Raw genomic sequence first — 15,244 nt, forward strand, 5'->3', positions numbered from 1 at the left:
ACTATGTTGACATTTTTAAGGAGAATTTGAAAAGACATGTAGTTTGCACCATATTTATATCATATTTTTATACTGCAGTGCTTCTGCTAGGTGCCTGCAGGTGCCAGGAATGGAATAGCTTTCTCCCTTTATGCCTAAATTTGAGCAGTCAGAATGTTTTCATATTTAAGTAAGTTTTGCATAAGATCTAGTTCAAATGAAGATGAACTAAAGTGAATTTTCCTAGTATAGAAGTACTACTACACAAGAAAATAATTGCTATCTAAAAGAACTGCTTGTAAGATAGGAGAGAAACCTCTGCAATGTTCTAGTATTTATTATTTGATTGTTGTTTTAGTTGCTGATTTTTTTGAGCTTTTAAATGCCATGATAGTGGATATTTTCAAGACAAGATTACTGAGCAGTTATGATGTGGGAAGTTCATTTACTATAGTTGCAGGTGACTAGTTACATCTTGTGTGCATGAAAATATTTAAAATTAGATAGGCAATTAATTTTTATTCTTTCCTACACAGTAACAGAAATGTTGGTGAATGTTCTGAGCATTTGCTCTGATGATGAGCTGATGACAGAGGGAGAAGATCAATTTGACGGTAGGGGTCACTTTTAGATATAAAAGGTTTGGGGTTTTTTTTGCCCCCCCCCTCCTTTTTTTTGGGGGGGGGGGAAATACTTGCAGTACAGTAGTTGATACTTAGACTGGTAATATTACCTGTAATTGGAAGAAAATTATCTTCAGATTGTTTTTAGATAACTGACACTTTTTGGGGGTGGGAACTGTATTTTCATGTTTGTGATTACAAAGCAGTAATGATATTGTTTGCAAATATTCATATATGACCTCTGCTTGAAGCTGAAACCTTTTTGTGAAAAATACTCAGAGTTTATCAAAGCTTTAGAAGTATAAACATACTAACCATACTTGCAGAAGTACATCTCGTGTATGAGATTAAAAAATATCTAAATAATACAAGAGTAATCTAGAATAGTTTTATTGTAAGCTCTTACATTTCTTAATGTAATGTTTTTTCTTCAGTGTAGAGTCGATAAAGGTGAAAGTCAGAAATAGTACTTATGGCGAAGTACTGCTTAAAATAAGAAATGCAAGTTTAAATTTTGGTGTTTGAGTTTAAAGCATAAAAGTTGGAGAACTGTTATATGTATGTTTTATAATACATATTTATGTAATAAAATACAACATCGTTCTATCTTGTAAACTGGTACAGTGAATTGTTAAGGAGATGTTTTTAGCATTGTGATGATTAAGAAGTAATATTAAGATGGTGATGATGTATGTAGCATTAGGACAGCATATTAGAGGTTTTTTTCTTTTTACAGTAATACTTAATATAACATCTGAAAGGTTCTCAGACTTGCTTCATTTTATTCAATAATAGAATAGATTTACTGGATTGTTTGGTGATTGGGGAGGAGGAAGGAATGTTTACAGCAGACTTTGAGAAGCACTAAAGATCCCATATAAAAGATCTTAGAGACATCATTCTTTGGTGTTTGACAATTACTATCTTAAAATTCAGTAACAAAATCATGCTGTGCTATGCAGCTGTGTATTTTAGATTGGAATGCATTGCTTAGGAGCTGCTTGAACTTTGCTGCCATTTAGGTTGTTGCTAGAAATGTGAAAATTAGAGTCTCAGATGTGATCCTGCAAACAGTTTATCTGTCTTTCATGCAAGTAATCCTACTGAACTGGTCATAGAACAATTAAACTAAATATTTGCAGGATTGGGCTTTGTGGTTTTCTGAGATGATAGACTTTAGGCTGTTTAGCATAAATGCACTCATCAGCTGATTGCATATGCTCTGTCTTTAGTATGGTAGTTGCACAATTTCCTAATTTGAATTATTTTATTCTTCTGTCTCCTTTAACAATTTCTTTGCTTGATGCATATCTCTTAATGCCACCTAGGTACTGTCTACGCTTTATCTGTCTATGTGAATGGATTCTTTTTTAACTGTTGACAAACTTTCACTTGTTTATCATCAAATTTTAAGATATACTCAACAATTCCACTTCTTATTCAATTAATGCATTTTTAAGTGTTGCAATTTTCCATTTTCTTTTTTCACATTTCTTTTCCATTCATTCTTTATTACCACTGCCAAGTTAAATATCTTTATTTTGTCTCACTCACCTTTTTCTCCATCGTTCACTTCCTTTTTTTCTGGACTCTCCATCTGAAGAGCGACTCATATATGGCAATAAAAAAGGTACAGACCAGACAGAGTAGGAACGTTTTGAAATATGACTTCAGAGAACCTAACGGTACAATTTTAGTGCAGAAAATACCTGCTTGTGGAGAGACATATGTAGCTTCTTATTTTATTGCCCATTTTAATGGGATGTTTATAATGGTTTTATATTTTGTTATGAGAAGTCATATTCCAAGACATCTGTCTTTCTGAGCATGATTTTTTTTTCCTCCTTTCTTCCATTCCTTTTTTTTTTGTAGAATTTCATTCTTTTACCTGTTTCTAATATTTTATCTTTGGTCCTGCATGTGTAGGGAGCGTTCTGTTGTCTGTCTTACTCTTCGATAATTTTATTGTGAGCATTTTTTCAAGATTGTGCATGGAATGTGTTTATAGAATGTTCCAAAACCTGGTTTGTATAGTACTTTTAGTTTCCTTAAACTGAGATGTCAAAAAGATGCTTCCTTATTGTATGTGCAATTTTGTAGATGGGTTGATACAAAATTTACAAAGAAGTCTGCTAACTTATAGTCTATCACCTGTTTTTTTTTCCTCAATCCCAGTGTAGATATTTCTGTGCAGAAAAATCCTTCTGAAATTACTTATCTAATAATCAGTTTGCTCTCTGTATAAATTTGTCACTTCAAGTTTAATACTTGGAAATACATTAGATTATAAGGGTATTTCTGGAGGTGATGCAAATTTTTTGGAGCATAATAATGTGAGTGTTTCAGACTTTGTTGCACAGGCATTAGGAATGGGGAATAGGAGAGTTCTTTGCTATATCTCCTATAATTTAGGGTATAATCAAGACATTTTTCTGCAAGGAGATGCCACCTTACTGTGCCTTTTCTCTGGATAACCAGAGATTTAGTGGCCACATTAGTACAGTGTTGCAGCCTGAGGTAAAACACATTTGGGCTTTTGGCTTGGCTTGGCTTGGGTTGGCTTGGCTGTGTTGCTTCCAGAGGACTCGGACAGTGAAAGCTCACGTAAAAATACCCTAAACAAGTTGTTTTAAACCTTTTGAGGTGTAGTGACCTTCCAGAGCTGAGATCTGGGCGTTAGCACTGCCTGAAAGCTGCTCAGCCTGCATCTGACAGCACCGCAGCCCTGCAGCCCTCAGAGGCAGGTGTAGGTAGGAGGGAAATTCTCTGTGACCTGCAATGGAAGATTTATGGTCCCTTATTTAACTCTGGCCTCTCCAAAAACTCTGAAGGAGCCCCGTTCTCGTTCAAGATCATCTCCATGTTATTTCCATAGTATTAAAAGAGAGAAAGTAGAAACCTTTAGAATTTTACAAATTAAATTTTAACTTTAAAAAGAATGTTTTTTAGTAACAATTGTTTTTTCAGCCTATCCTATTAGAAGTTTTCCTGGGCCTTCTGTTTTTCTCCCCCTGCCCCCCCCCTTTTTTTTTTTTGGTGTGTGCAATTCATTAAAGTTGTGCCTGTGTCTAAAAAATCCTTACTCAGTAGTTTCTGGGTTTTTTTCCTTTCATTTAAATGGATTGGCAGATATTTGTCATACCCCGGGACTCTTTCATCATGTTCATACGAAGATTCTCTTTTCCTCCCTTTTCTCTTTGTCTCCACTGCACAGTTTTCTTTTGTGTTATTTTGGTTGCCCTGGTATGCCTTTTTTTTTTTGTTTTTGTATTTTCTTTGCTTTGGTGTCCAGGATGGGAGGTCCTCCCACTCTTGTTCAACAGAAGGCCTTGGATTCTTGCAGCTGCGTTCTCCAAGTGTTGACTGTTGTGCTAGGCTGTATCTATAATATCTCAAGGGGAAGCTGAATACTACAGAACAGGGAAGAAAAATGGCTTCTGCCTTTTTTTGGATGGGAGTAGACAAATTCTGAGATATGCAGCTTTCCGTGGTGCACTTCTGTGGTTCTCCTACATTCTTGCTAATTTGTCTGGCAACTTTTTCATGAGCGCTTTTCTCCCACAGTAAAGAGCAATGAGATAAGGAAGATCTGGATGTTTGACAGAGCTGTCTGAGTTTGTTCACTCTCTTTTGGCCACCTGTGGTTGAATTCAAAGCATGACTGAGTTCCGCTTACCCTGGTGTGATTAAAACTTTCCCTCCCCAATGACTGATGAGAATTTTGTATTGATTGTAGTTTTGGTATCTCCCCGTCTGCCTGTGCTGCTTTGGGGGAATTGGGATGTCAACAAAGGAAAGGAGGATGGAGGGAAGGATAACTTTTACTTCTTCGTCTACATTGAATGAAACCAAAATTAATGTTGGAGAAAGGAACTTCTGTTTTTTAGAGTATAAAGGCAGGCAAAGGTAGCTCTCCTTCCAAATCCCAAGCCTCTTTGCTGAATTTTATCTCCACTTTTATCTGTCACAAATGATATTTCTCTGCTTGGTGGAATATGCAGTGTTTATTACAGATCTTTGGTATTTGTAAATTCCGCAAATGACGCAAACCTACGATGATACAGAACATAGAATTAGGTAATAAGGGAGGTAACACTGCAAGTATTTGATATTTTATTTTGAGTTGTGTGTGTGTGTTTTGGGGAGTTCACATAAAAACAAGGAAACAAACAGCTGTTTTCTCTTGGATAACTGTCTGAGAATTAGCACCAAACCTTGTTTTTTTGTGGCTTTAATATCATTTTGACTTCTATATTGAGCTATAAACCTACAACTTGATATACGCAGATGTCAGTGAAGAAGTTCAAATGTAAAATGTAGGCGAATGAAATATGATAGTTAATATACTATAGTGACAGTGATTTAGGTGTTTGCTAGCCTTAGCAAATCATTGTGAACATCCTAAACTTTTTTGTGTCTGTTTTGTGGACACAGAGGTGGTGATGATTTTGATAGCATTCTGAAGCCTTAATTTTGTAGCTTTATGGGCCCTTAAGTGTTTTACTGGCATTCTGTCAAGAGTACTGAACTTAAACAGTTGTGTTGAACTTGATGTGCTCTGTAAAATGGTGGCCCAGTGAATACTCATGAGCTTGAGACTCTCTCTTATTCCATTGAAAGTAGGTACAGCTGCAGCGCGGAAAGAAATAATCAGAAACAAAATCCGTGCAATTGGCAAGATGGCAAGAGTCTTCTCTGTTCTCAGGTAATTACATGACTTCTGCACTCTGCTTCAGGACGTTAGATGCCAAGCATTCTTCAGGCAGACCAGTGTGCATCAGAGTCTTGTTTTCCATATTGAGGCACCCCACTGATGTTGGGTTTTTTGGATAAAGAATATCTTTAAGTTATCTTTGAGACATGTTTCAGGAGTTACAAATTATAGTACCTGATCTTTAACTTAGAAGTTATTTGCCCAGTCCTTTAACTGCAAGTGTCTGAAAGGCAATATCAAAATAGAGAGATGGAAATCAAAGTTGCAAAGGAGAAGGTCAGGACTCTACAAAAATTTTTGTCATACCAGAAAGTTGAAGACTTTTTTTTTTTGGTTAACTTTTAAAAAATGCTGTGTTCTTGCGCCTGTCTAGATCTAGAGATGTCATGCTTGCATTTCACCCAAAGGTATAATTTTCCACAGACCATAGTTGTTCAAATAGGGATAATTTTTTTAACTTGGCATTTCCCAAAGCATGGACACTGTGAAGCAAATTGTAATTTTTTTCTATGGCACTGAGATATGTTGAGTACCTCATGAGGAATTCAGTACCGAGTTCAAAGCCAGCGAGCCCGCATGTGAATAATTGCTCACAATTTGCCTCAGAATTAATCTGTGTTTATAAGTCCTAGACAGTGGAAAGACAGGTATGGAATAGAATTATCTTCTCCATTTTAATAGTTTAAACTTGAATTTGCATTCAGTCTTCATATGCATAAAGCACAGCAGAAATAGGCTTTCTCCTTTTATTTTAATACTCCATTTTTTCATGAACAGATATTTAAGTTGCTGTTGTTGGTTTTTCTTATACCAGGGAGGAGAGTGAAAGCGTGCTGACACTCAAGGGTTTGACTCCCACTGGAATGTTACCTAGTGGAGTGTTGGCTGGAGGACGACAGACCCTGCAAAGTGGTAATGATGTTATGCAACTTGCTGTGCCTCAGATGGACTGGGGCACATCTCACTCTTTCGCTAACACTACACATAATGCATGCAGGGAATTTCTTATGCTTTTCAGTTCTTGTCTTAGCGGCTGATACAAGCATAGTGTTATGTGTTAATCAGGCAATGTGAAATGGATACTTAACCAGGGTATAAAACTAAAAGCAAATGAGTTCAGTAGTGTCAGGCCACATTTTTCAGACTTTGAGCTTCCTTAGTTTAGAATTTTTCAGGTGGTGTAGATGCCTCAGGTGGGGTGACCTCATAGATCTGATCTTAAGTTATTTGATCATTACAGATACAAATTTGCAATGTAATTTTGCATACTTGTCTGCCTTTCATTAAAATGGTTTTATTACAGATGTGTTAGTATTTTAATTCATAATGTCAAATACTTTTTGATGTTAGTATTAACAAACAGCTACAGGCTGCAGAGTTCCATATTACACTCCATTGGTAGATCGAAATGTGCTACGTTTTGTACCCTGGTAATCAATGCCAAAGTTTGTTCTCTATGTTGTTTGTCAAATGTTCTATGTATAATTGACCTCCCTGAATTGTCCTTGTAACATGCTGTTTCCTTCCTCTGCAGATGTAGCTGCTTTCTTAAATCTGTCTGTCTCTCTCTAGGTATAGATGTATGTCTGTATAAGTGTTAAAATTAAACCACTATCCCAGACACTTGTCCGTCTCTTGATGTAGAAGCAATGTTGTAGCACCTTGTTTTTGAGGTTTGCTGCATTTGCTGCTGCACATTGTCTGTGCATTTTGAACAATAATGTACTTGAAAAATATTCAGTAATTGTTATAAAATCAGTTGAGAATAAAGGGATTGAATTTAAAACTTGTAAATAAATCAAAATAAAAGGGTGTTATTAAGTGTGCATATATTTTTGCATGAAAATAAAAGGACTATATACAAAATATACCTGTAATCTGGCTCATTGAATATTTTGTAAAAGCTTTTTTTTTATTTTGTTGAATCATTGGATCCTTTTTTGCAGAAGACCCATAAATGATTAACTAGGCTTAGAGAGGATGTTATGAGCTTGTACCAAACATATTAAAAGGATGAAGTCCAGGTTTTTGCACACAATGGTGGATAACTAAATTATAACAATTTGAAACTGGACTTCATATCACTGTGCAGCACTATTAAACATAAGTTATTCAAGACTTTTTATTTGCCATTCTCAGGCTTTAATAGGAAGTATAACTGTTAATCTGACCGCTGAATTTTATAATCGTTGAAAGATTGTGGTGTATTGATTAACTGAATACCATTTTGTACACAATCTATTTTCCAAGAGTAGCTGCTTTTCCCTTTTAGTGATTTAGGCTGTTTATTTGAAATTTTTAAATTTTCTGGTTAAGATTTTTAAAAACCTTTCACTGCATTTTCTATTAAACTATCAAAGCTGTTGATTAATGGCTTTGAAACATGAATGTCACATTTTAAGTCATTTTTCAGTGGACATATAATGTCTAGAAGTAAGTTTATATGTCCGGTGTATGTATGTGATTGTTTTGTGAATGTCTATAACAAGAAATGGTGTTTGTTTCTTAATCCATCCAACTATTCCAAAAGCATATGTTCTAGTTTTAATTTTCATCGTTTAATAAGATGCTCTATTATGCTTAAAAAAAATGAGTCTGTATTCCTCTCATTCATTTAACGGATTTTTATCCATGTTGCATTACAAATATTAGAGAGGATCAAACTGACTAGAAAATTTTTTTTAACATAAGACATACAACATTCTACCATTATTGAAGATGTGGAACATTTAGAAAGTATGGAAAATGCTTTTTGGATTTTTGTGGGTGTTTTTTTCTTCACTAGAATTTTTGATGGCAATATTCCTTGATGCATTACATTAATATACCTCATCTGTTTTAGCCATATTAATTGTTCAGAATAATACATGCAAATGTTAGTTCTCCTTAAGTTACAGTAACTTCTTTCTTACTGATGTAAATTTTTCTGTCTCAGTCTTCAAAAAATAAACTTTTCCAATGATTATGGTCAATTGCAAAGGTAGAAATAAAACAAAAATAAAATAAAACTTCACTAATTGATACTTTTCTAAAGTACCACAATATCAGTGAATTCATGTTCTTGGTAAAAATAGGGTCACTGATATTAATAGTAGGGTTACTTATTATAAATAATTATTTTTTGAAGTATATTGTAGTATGTTGATCAATATATTATCAATAATTTAAACTAGTCTAGATTTGAGAAAATAAAATAACAATATTGACTGATGTAGTATTCTTGCTTTTCTAGTTGTTTTATTCACTTGAAATTCACAAAATTCACGAATATGTCATGGTTTTTCCCAAGAATAAGAGTGTTTGTTTCTCAGTGCTGTATTGGCAAGTGATTATTTGTACTGTGAAAGCTGTAAGAAATGGAAAGTATATCTACATTTTGCTAGAGAGCTGGGCTGAAAATTTATCAGTGCAAATATATATGTAGGCATAAATGCAAAAATTGCACTTTCTTATGTGTATAATGGTGACTTACAGTTGCTTTGACTGCGAATTTAGGAAGTGTAATTTAGACCCAGTTTAACATTTTTGGACAGTAAAAATCTAAACTGCAAAGGGATTTTTTTCTGAGATATCACTAAATGAATACAATTAATTCTTAGTGTCAATAATATATTCTGTGCTAGCTCTTAGCAAATACCAGTACCCTTTCAAGAATTTGTTCAGGCATGCCTCATATATATTATGAGGTGCTGGCCATTCTCACAGAAGGACCACTGTTGCCTTGGTGGCATGAAATAATTTAGAGCAGGGTACCAAAAGCATTAGTCAGTCAAACGCAACTACTTTATGGAAAATGATCAAACGGACTCTTACTGCAAAACAGGTGTCCGAGAGTAAAATAGAAATTCTAACTCTAGTGAAGTGAATTTGTCTTAAAGACAAATAGATTAAAAAAAAATTTAAATAATGCAAAACTGCATCCAGTGGAACAAGTCAGTATATGAGTTATTCATGAAATATATAGATATATTTCTGAAAAAAGAATCAAAGGTTATTTCTAGATAGCTTTAGTGTACTAGGATAAAACTAGACTTGGGGCAATCATGGCCTTTGTATGTTTTTTTTTTTTTAATGTGGATTTATGGCTTTCATTAATATGTTGCTTGCCTAAGAATAGCTAAAATATTGACGACCATATTAAGTACTGTTCTTTAAAGAATAATTTCCTAGTGACTTATTCCTGGTGACTTATTCCATGGAATTAAACTGTCAACATTTGTTTAACAAGCCTAAATCCTGATTCAGCAACATACTAAATGCAAACCTAAATTTACAATTGTAGGTACTTCCACGGAAGTCAGTTGAACTAGCCAAATACTTTCTATTGGAGACTTTAATTGCTGCCCTTGATATTAGTCAGAGGGGTAGTAAGATAGTTTTTTGGGTTTTGTTTTTTATGTTGGCTAGGATTTTACATCAGATCTGGCCTTTACTTAAAGGGGGGGCGCGGGCTTTGTTTGAGGAGGGCAAAGCCGTGGAGTGATTTCCTTGGAACGTTCTTGTTTAAAATTTGCTGTGAAGGTGAGAGTTTTCTGAGCAAAGACTTCAGGAATCTCAGTCCTATTAATGCAATATAGTGTTTATTTTAGGTTTATCAGGGCTTACAAGGGATAGAGTTTTAATTTAGAGGTACCTGCAAAAAAAACAACAATAAAATTATTTTCTAAAAACACTCTACAGTGTTTTTTTTTAATGCTTGTATGTTCCAGTCAATTTGTTCTTTTATTTCAAGTTGAAAATTTGCTTTAACTGCTGTGTATATTGCAAGGTCTTTCTAGAACAATAGTAGTGCAAGTAGAATGAATTAGGTGTAAATTCTGAAATTTGTGTTTGTGACAAGGCTACACAATTTACAGAGATAAATCAGTATTCGTGATCTTTTCAGGAAAAGATTGAGAACAAAGACCCCGCAGGTAACAGGAAATGGTGGAAAGAGGTGGTTTTAATGTAGTTTCGTATTTATATGGCAAATAGATTATGATAACTTACAGTATGAAAGTATGTATTTGGCCTTTTAAAATACATCTAAAACTAACTTATTTTTACAATTTGAGAAAGGCTTTTTCCCTTAATGCATTCATTCATTCAAGTGGCTTTTTGCTTTAATTCTGGGCTTGCCCTTGTGCCTTTAGATTTAGGTGCAGGAAAGTGGGTTGTTTTTTTTTTTTTTTGGTAACTTGGACTATGTAGTTTGTAAAAGTTAAAATACTGTGTTATGCGTATGTATTTCACAATATTTTTACTACAAATTAATACAATTATCACTTCTGCTCAGTCTAAAAATATAGTTATGTGTAACAGGTTAAGTTTATGTTTTCTGTTTGAAAGGAAATGAGAAGTAATAAACTTAGTTTGCTTTGAAGAATTCTGTTCTGATCTAATCCCAGGTTTCTTATATAACTGCTTTCCCCATCGTTCACTTTAATACTTCTTTATGCTTTCTGTTGTTAACAATAGGTATCAAGCATCAAACAAACAGGTTTAATACTATGTATAGTATCTTCTGATAATAAATTAGGGAATTAGAGGCATGGCAGACAGTAGGAGAGGTAAAAAGTTGTTATTATTGGAATTAACTACAGTTTAAGTCTTAGTTGCACGTGGTTTATTTAGCAAGTCTGCACTAATAAAAGATTATTTTGATTTTGATAGTTTAAAACCTTACATTAAAGCTTTGCTGACTTTTTGAGTTAAAACAATTGAAAAATCTTATACCTAAAAAGTTACAGCTTTTGTTGCAGTTAGTTAATTCAAAAAATAAGTACTAAGCTAGATTTTTCTTTACGTTCACATGAATTCGTCCACCAAGGATGTGTTAAACTCAGGCTTCTTCCTTCTGTAGACTTTGTTGCTGATCCACCTAAACACTTAATCTTACGAGACTTTGCAAACATGACTTCTGGATTTGTCTTTTATAGTTTAAATTTCACCAGTTCAGTTTATCAGAGATACCTATTTTAGCTTAAAATGCAATGAAAAATTGAAGTACTAGTTTAACTCCAGAGAAAAGATATAAATAAAGCAAAAGATATTTTCCTCTTATTAGAACACTGATAGCGTTATTTATATATCATCCTTACTGGTAGTTTAATGAAGCTCACGACTGCGTTTTGAGTCATCAGAGATACTAGTTTCAAATAGTGCTTTTTTTTTTAAACCATACCACAACCTTAACATTAATTCAAATTTTATGTCGCTGTCTTAAAAAAAAACTTCTAGAAATGTATAGTTGAGTAAATGAAGTACCAGTTAATTAGTGTTGCTCTTGATAAACTTGTAGTTGATAAATTGTATTAATTAAAATATAGGAGAAGTTTCACTTAAGCTTAATAAAACAAAACCCAACCCCCTTAATTATGATTTAAAATTATTGTAATCTAATCTGGCGTAGCATACTATATTAAATTGATCATTGCCTTTTCTGCTATGCGATATTACACTCTTCATCTTTCTCATTCATTTTGCATGCATCTGCTCACTTCTGTACAGCCACTGTAGAGGCAATTGAGGCTGAAAAAGGTATGATCAGAGTCTTTGCCATTGGCAGAGATCTGTGGTGTCTGGGAGGGAATTCAAAAGTACTCTGTGTGGGTTTGTTTTCCTTTCAACTTGCACAAGCAGAGATGAATCAACTGTATTGATTCATCCCTTTTACATGTAACATTCATTTCTAGCTTTAGGATGATGATTACCTGTATTAATATTTTAAGGAGATTGGTTTTTTTCTGTTGTTTTCTTTTTCTTTTTTTTCAATACAAAATATGCAGTAGGTTTCTGTTTTTATTTGTATAATAGCATGTTGTGATATGTGGTGTTGTCTTGAAGTCCTTAAAAATGGTAGTGTTTAATTTTTTTTCTGCATTCAATTGCAGGTGGTTTTTTTTTTCATTTTGGGGCAACCCACAGGGAAGGAGGGTTGTTTATGCATGCCTCTTCTCATATATTTATTTTTAATGGCTTCAAACGTAGTTTTTTAAAACTTTCCATAACACATCTGGTAGTACAAGATGTATACACTCAATGTTTGCTTTTCCTGTAGATTTTGAACATAATTTGATGACCAAATTTGCTTCCAGTATATATGCCAATCTGCCAGTAAGAGGCATATTAAATTCTATGGATAATCAGTGCTGCTGTGCTAAAAAAGTTGCTGTATATACATCCTTTGTTAGTGGTGCTGACTAGAATGCCATCAAATTATTTGGTCTTTAGAGTATTCAACTTCAGATTGTTGTTGAAATTTTTTCACAGATACGTTAATTTCCTGTTGCTCAATATTAAATGAAGTGAATGACAAACAGCATAGCAATTGAGAGAGTGCTACCTCAGTGTGTTTCTAGATTTGGTTGCAAAGCACCATTTAATGACTGTGCATTTGCTTTTTTAATTAAGGAAGTCAGATCTCCAAAAGTATAACCAAGGGCCATATTCTGTTCTCACACACATGTGCAAAAGGTTCCGTTGTTGTGAGTGGAAAGCTGTCTTAAATCTCCAAAGAGTTATTTTGTTCCAAAGACTTCAGTCTTGTAATGTGGTCAACCATTTTCAGGTCTAAATTCAACTGCAGACCTCATGCAGAAAAATAATGCTTTAAATATATATGTATTTAAATGATACCATTTTTACATGCAGTGCTAACCCAGTGACTGTGGTTGTGTCCATTTCAACCATCCACATGATTAGCGCAGAATGTGAACCATATCCTGCAGTTTTGCCTGCATGAAAACTGCAGGATCAGACCGTCAATGTGTATGCAGGATGCGACTCTATTACTATTTTTGTAACTCTTTGCTGCTTTGCCTCCACTGCACTTGCTGTGCTGCTTAGATCTTACTGACATTCCACTGAGGACCACGGGGATGTTATGATAAGCCTGATGCACTCAGCAGCAAAAGCAATTGGTGTTTATAGCTGGCCACACCAGGGACATGCAGAAGCAATCAAGTGGGCTGAAGCCCCTTGATTCCTACTTGCAGAATATTTGCCATACTCTGTCCTTTTTGTCGTAAGTCGAAATCATGACTGCCACTGAACATTTCAGGAAAGCAGATTAGATAAGCTTTTACTAATACAGATACAGAGCCATAATTTTCTTTGGCTGATTTCTTAAATGATTTTTAAAAATAGATACTAGAAAAAGTATATGCTTTCATCTTATTTTTCCATTACTGACATATCAAATTTGCATTTTGTTAAGCAATACGAGGATTCTCTCCGCAACATAAAATCTGCAGTTTTGAAGAGGCAAAAGGTTTGGATAGGATCAATGAGAGAATGCCACCAAGAAAAGATGCTCTTCAACAAGATGGTATTAATACTATAAACACAACAAATGCCAATGGAAACAATGGAACTGGCAACAACAATGCACAGTGACCACGTCCACTTCTGGTTTACTCACTTATGTCTTGCCTGAGAATTCCTTGATTACTGCTTTTTGATGTGACAACAGATGAAAAAGCCAGGGGGATCAGTCAAAGTGACTACTTAATGTGAGGTGGAAAACCATCTAACTTGACTCCCCTGAAGAGAAACCATCCTGCTTTTGAGACAACAGCCCCTCTCTTTACGTGGTGACCCGACCTGCTGGGAGCGTGCTTCATATTTACAGAAAATCCATTACTGGCTGCTGAATCTTGAGATCTGGGGAAATAATTGGGCTGTTATCACTAAAGCACGTCTAGACTAGCATCTTTTGCTTATCGTTGTCAACACTTTAAGTTTACAAATGGGATTTTTTGGTAGCGTTAGTTTGTTTGTTTGTTTTTTTAATCAGACTTTCAAATACAACCCTAAGAGCTAACTATTTATTAATGGACATTGGTTTCATGAAATGTCTTTAAAACGATAGATTAGAATGGTCTTAAAATATCTGAGGCTGCAAAAACTGTATTTTAAATAGACAGAAAAAAATGCCAAAAAAAATCTCAGTTGGTCATTCTGTAAAATGCTGACCTCAGGTTTATTCCTTAGATGTTGCTAATTCTATATTGTATTCACTGTATTTTTTAGTTACGGCTTATCAGAAGATTTCTATGTAGGAATGTTTATTACTTGAACACAGATTTAAAAAAATATTTAATTTAGAAACTTTTTGCCCAGCTTTTTCAAGACTCCTCCCAACCTTGAATTTTAAAAAAGAATATTATATATACTAATTTTAAAAGTAAGAAAAATATGGAAATGTTAATTTTAAGGTACTTTTAATTGAACTTTGTACATTATGTTTAAGTAAATTTTGATTCATATCAAGTCTGTAAAGCTTGGCATTGTATTTTGTGTATGCATGTTTTCATTTTGCAAATATTTAATATATAGACCTATGATGTACATCTATAGGTTATGTAGATGTTATGGGTACTTTTAGTTTATTGTGAGTATTACAGTTGCATAAATAGCTAATAATCACTGGCCTGAATAGCTGCAAGCTTTTTATTATTTTGAAATCTGTAAAGGAAACTGAAACTGTATTGGACATACTTACTGTTTAGGCGAAGCAGCGCGTAAGCAATTGCTCTGTTCAACTGCTAAGGCATTAGTGAAAGTGTAAACTTGAGACTGCATGTATTTTGATATCTACAGGACTGCTTGGTTAAAAATAAAAATTGAAGCCCTGTGCTGATTTGTTCACAAATAATGGACTGTACTCATTGCCACTGTACTTTGTTATATATTTTGGCATTTGCTACGTGTCCTTCTCATCCCCTGGAACACAACTTGAGACTTAAGTCACTAGAGTTCATCTCCCTTTTTTGTTTGCCATAAAGTACAATCTGTACATACCCCTGTCTAAGTTGGAAATTTTATGCATGTTCTGAACTATTCAAGTATTTTATAAACAGTAGCACACAATAAATTTTGTGCATGGGCTGCGGCTCCTATCATTGTGTATTGGTTTTATTTGGAGTACTTCGGTCTAATCTGACCC

The 15,244-nt window shown here is 34.3% G+C and overlaps 1 protein-coding gene across 8 annotated transcripts in view; it reads left to right on the forward strand.

Annotated features, from left to right (window-relative positions):
• The window catches only part of PPP3CB (protein phosphatase 3 catalytic subunit beta), a 53,065-nt gene that overhangs the window by 32,538 nt on the left and 5,283 nt on the right, over positions 1-15,244 (forward strand). For 4 of the 8 annotated variants that reach the window (XR_010389710.1, XR_010389709.1, XR_010389711.1 and 1 more), the window contains exons 10-12: positions 516-593; positions 5,223-5,307; positions 6,131-6,228. Coding sequence is in view for 5 of the 8 variants with exons in the window: in XM_064513931.1 (XP_064370001.1) it covers positions 516-593; positions 5,223-5,307; positions 6,131-6,228 (261 nt within the window). In the remaining 3 variants the exon portion in view is untranslated. Of the gene's footprint in view, positions 1-515; positions 594-5,222; positions 5,308-6,130; positions 6,229-11,805; positions 11,836-13,513; positions 15,198-15,244 lie in introns of those variants that run through there. The other 4 variants (XM_064513926.1, XM_064513927.1, XM_064513929.1 and 1 more) reach the window with 4 other exon arrangements.

Source organism: Dromaius novaehollandiae, chromosome 6 (assembly GCF_036370855.1).
Source record: "Dromaius novaehollandiae isolate bDroNov1 chromosome 6, bDroNov1.hap1, whole genome shotgun sequence".
Taxonomy (NCBI): domain Eukaryota; kingdom Metazoa; phylum Chordata; class Aves; order Casuariiformes; family Dromaiidae; genus Dromaius; species Dromaius novaehollandiae.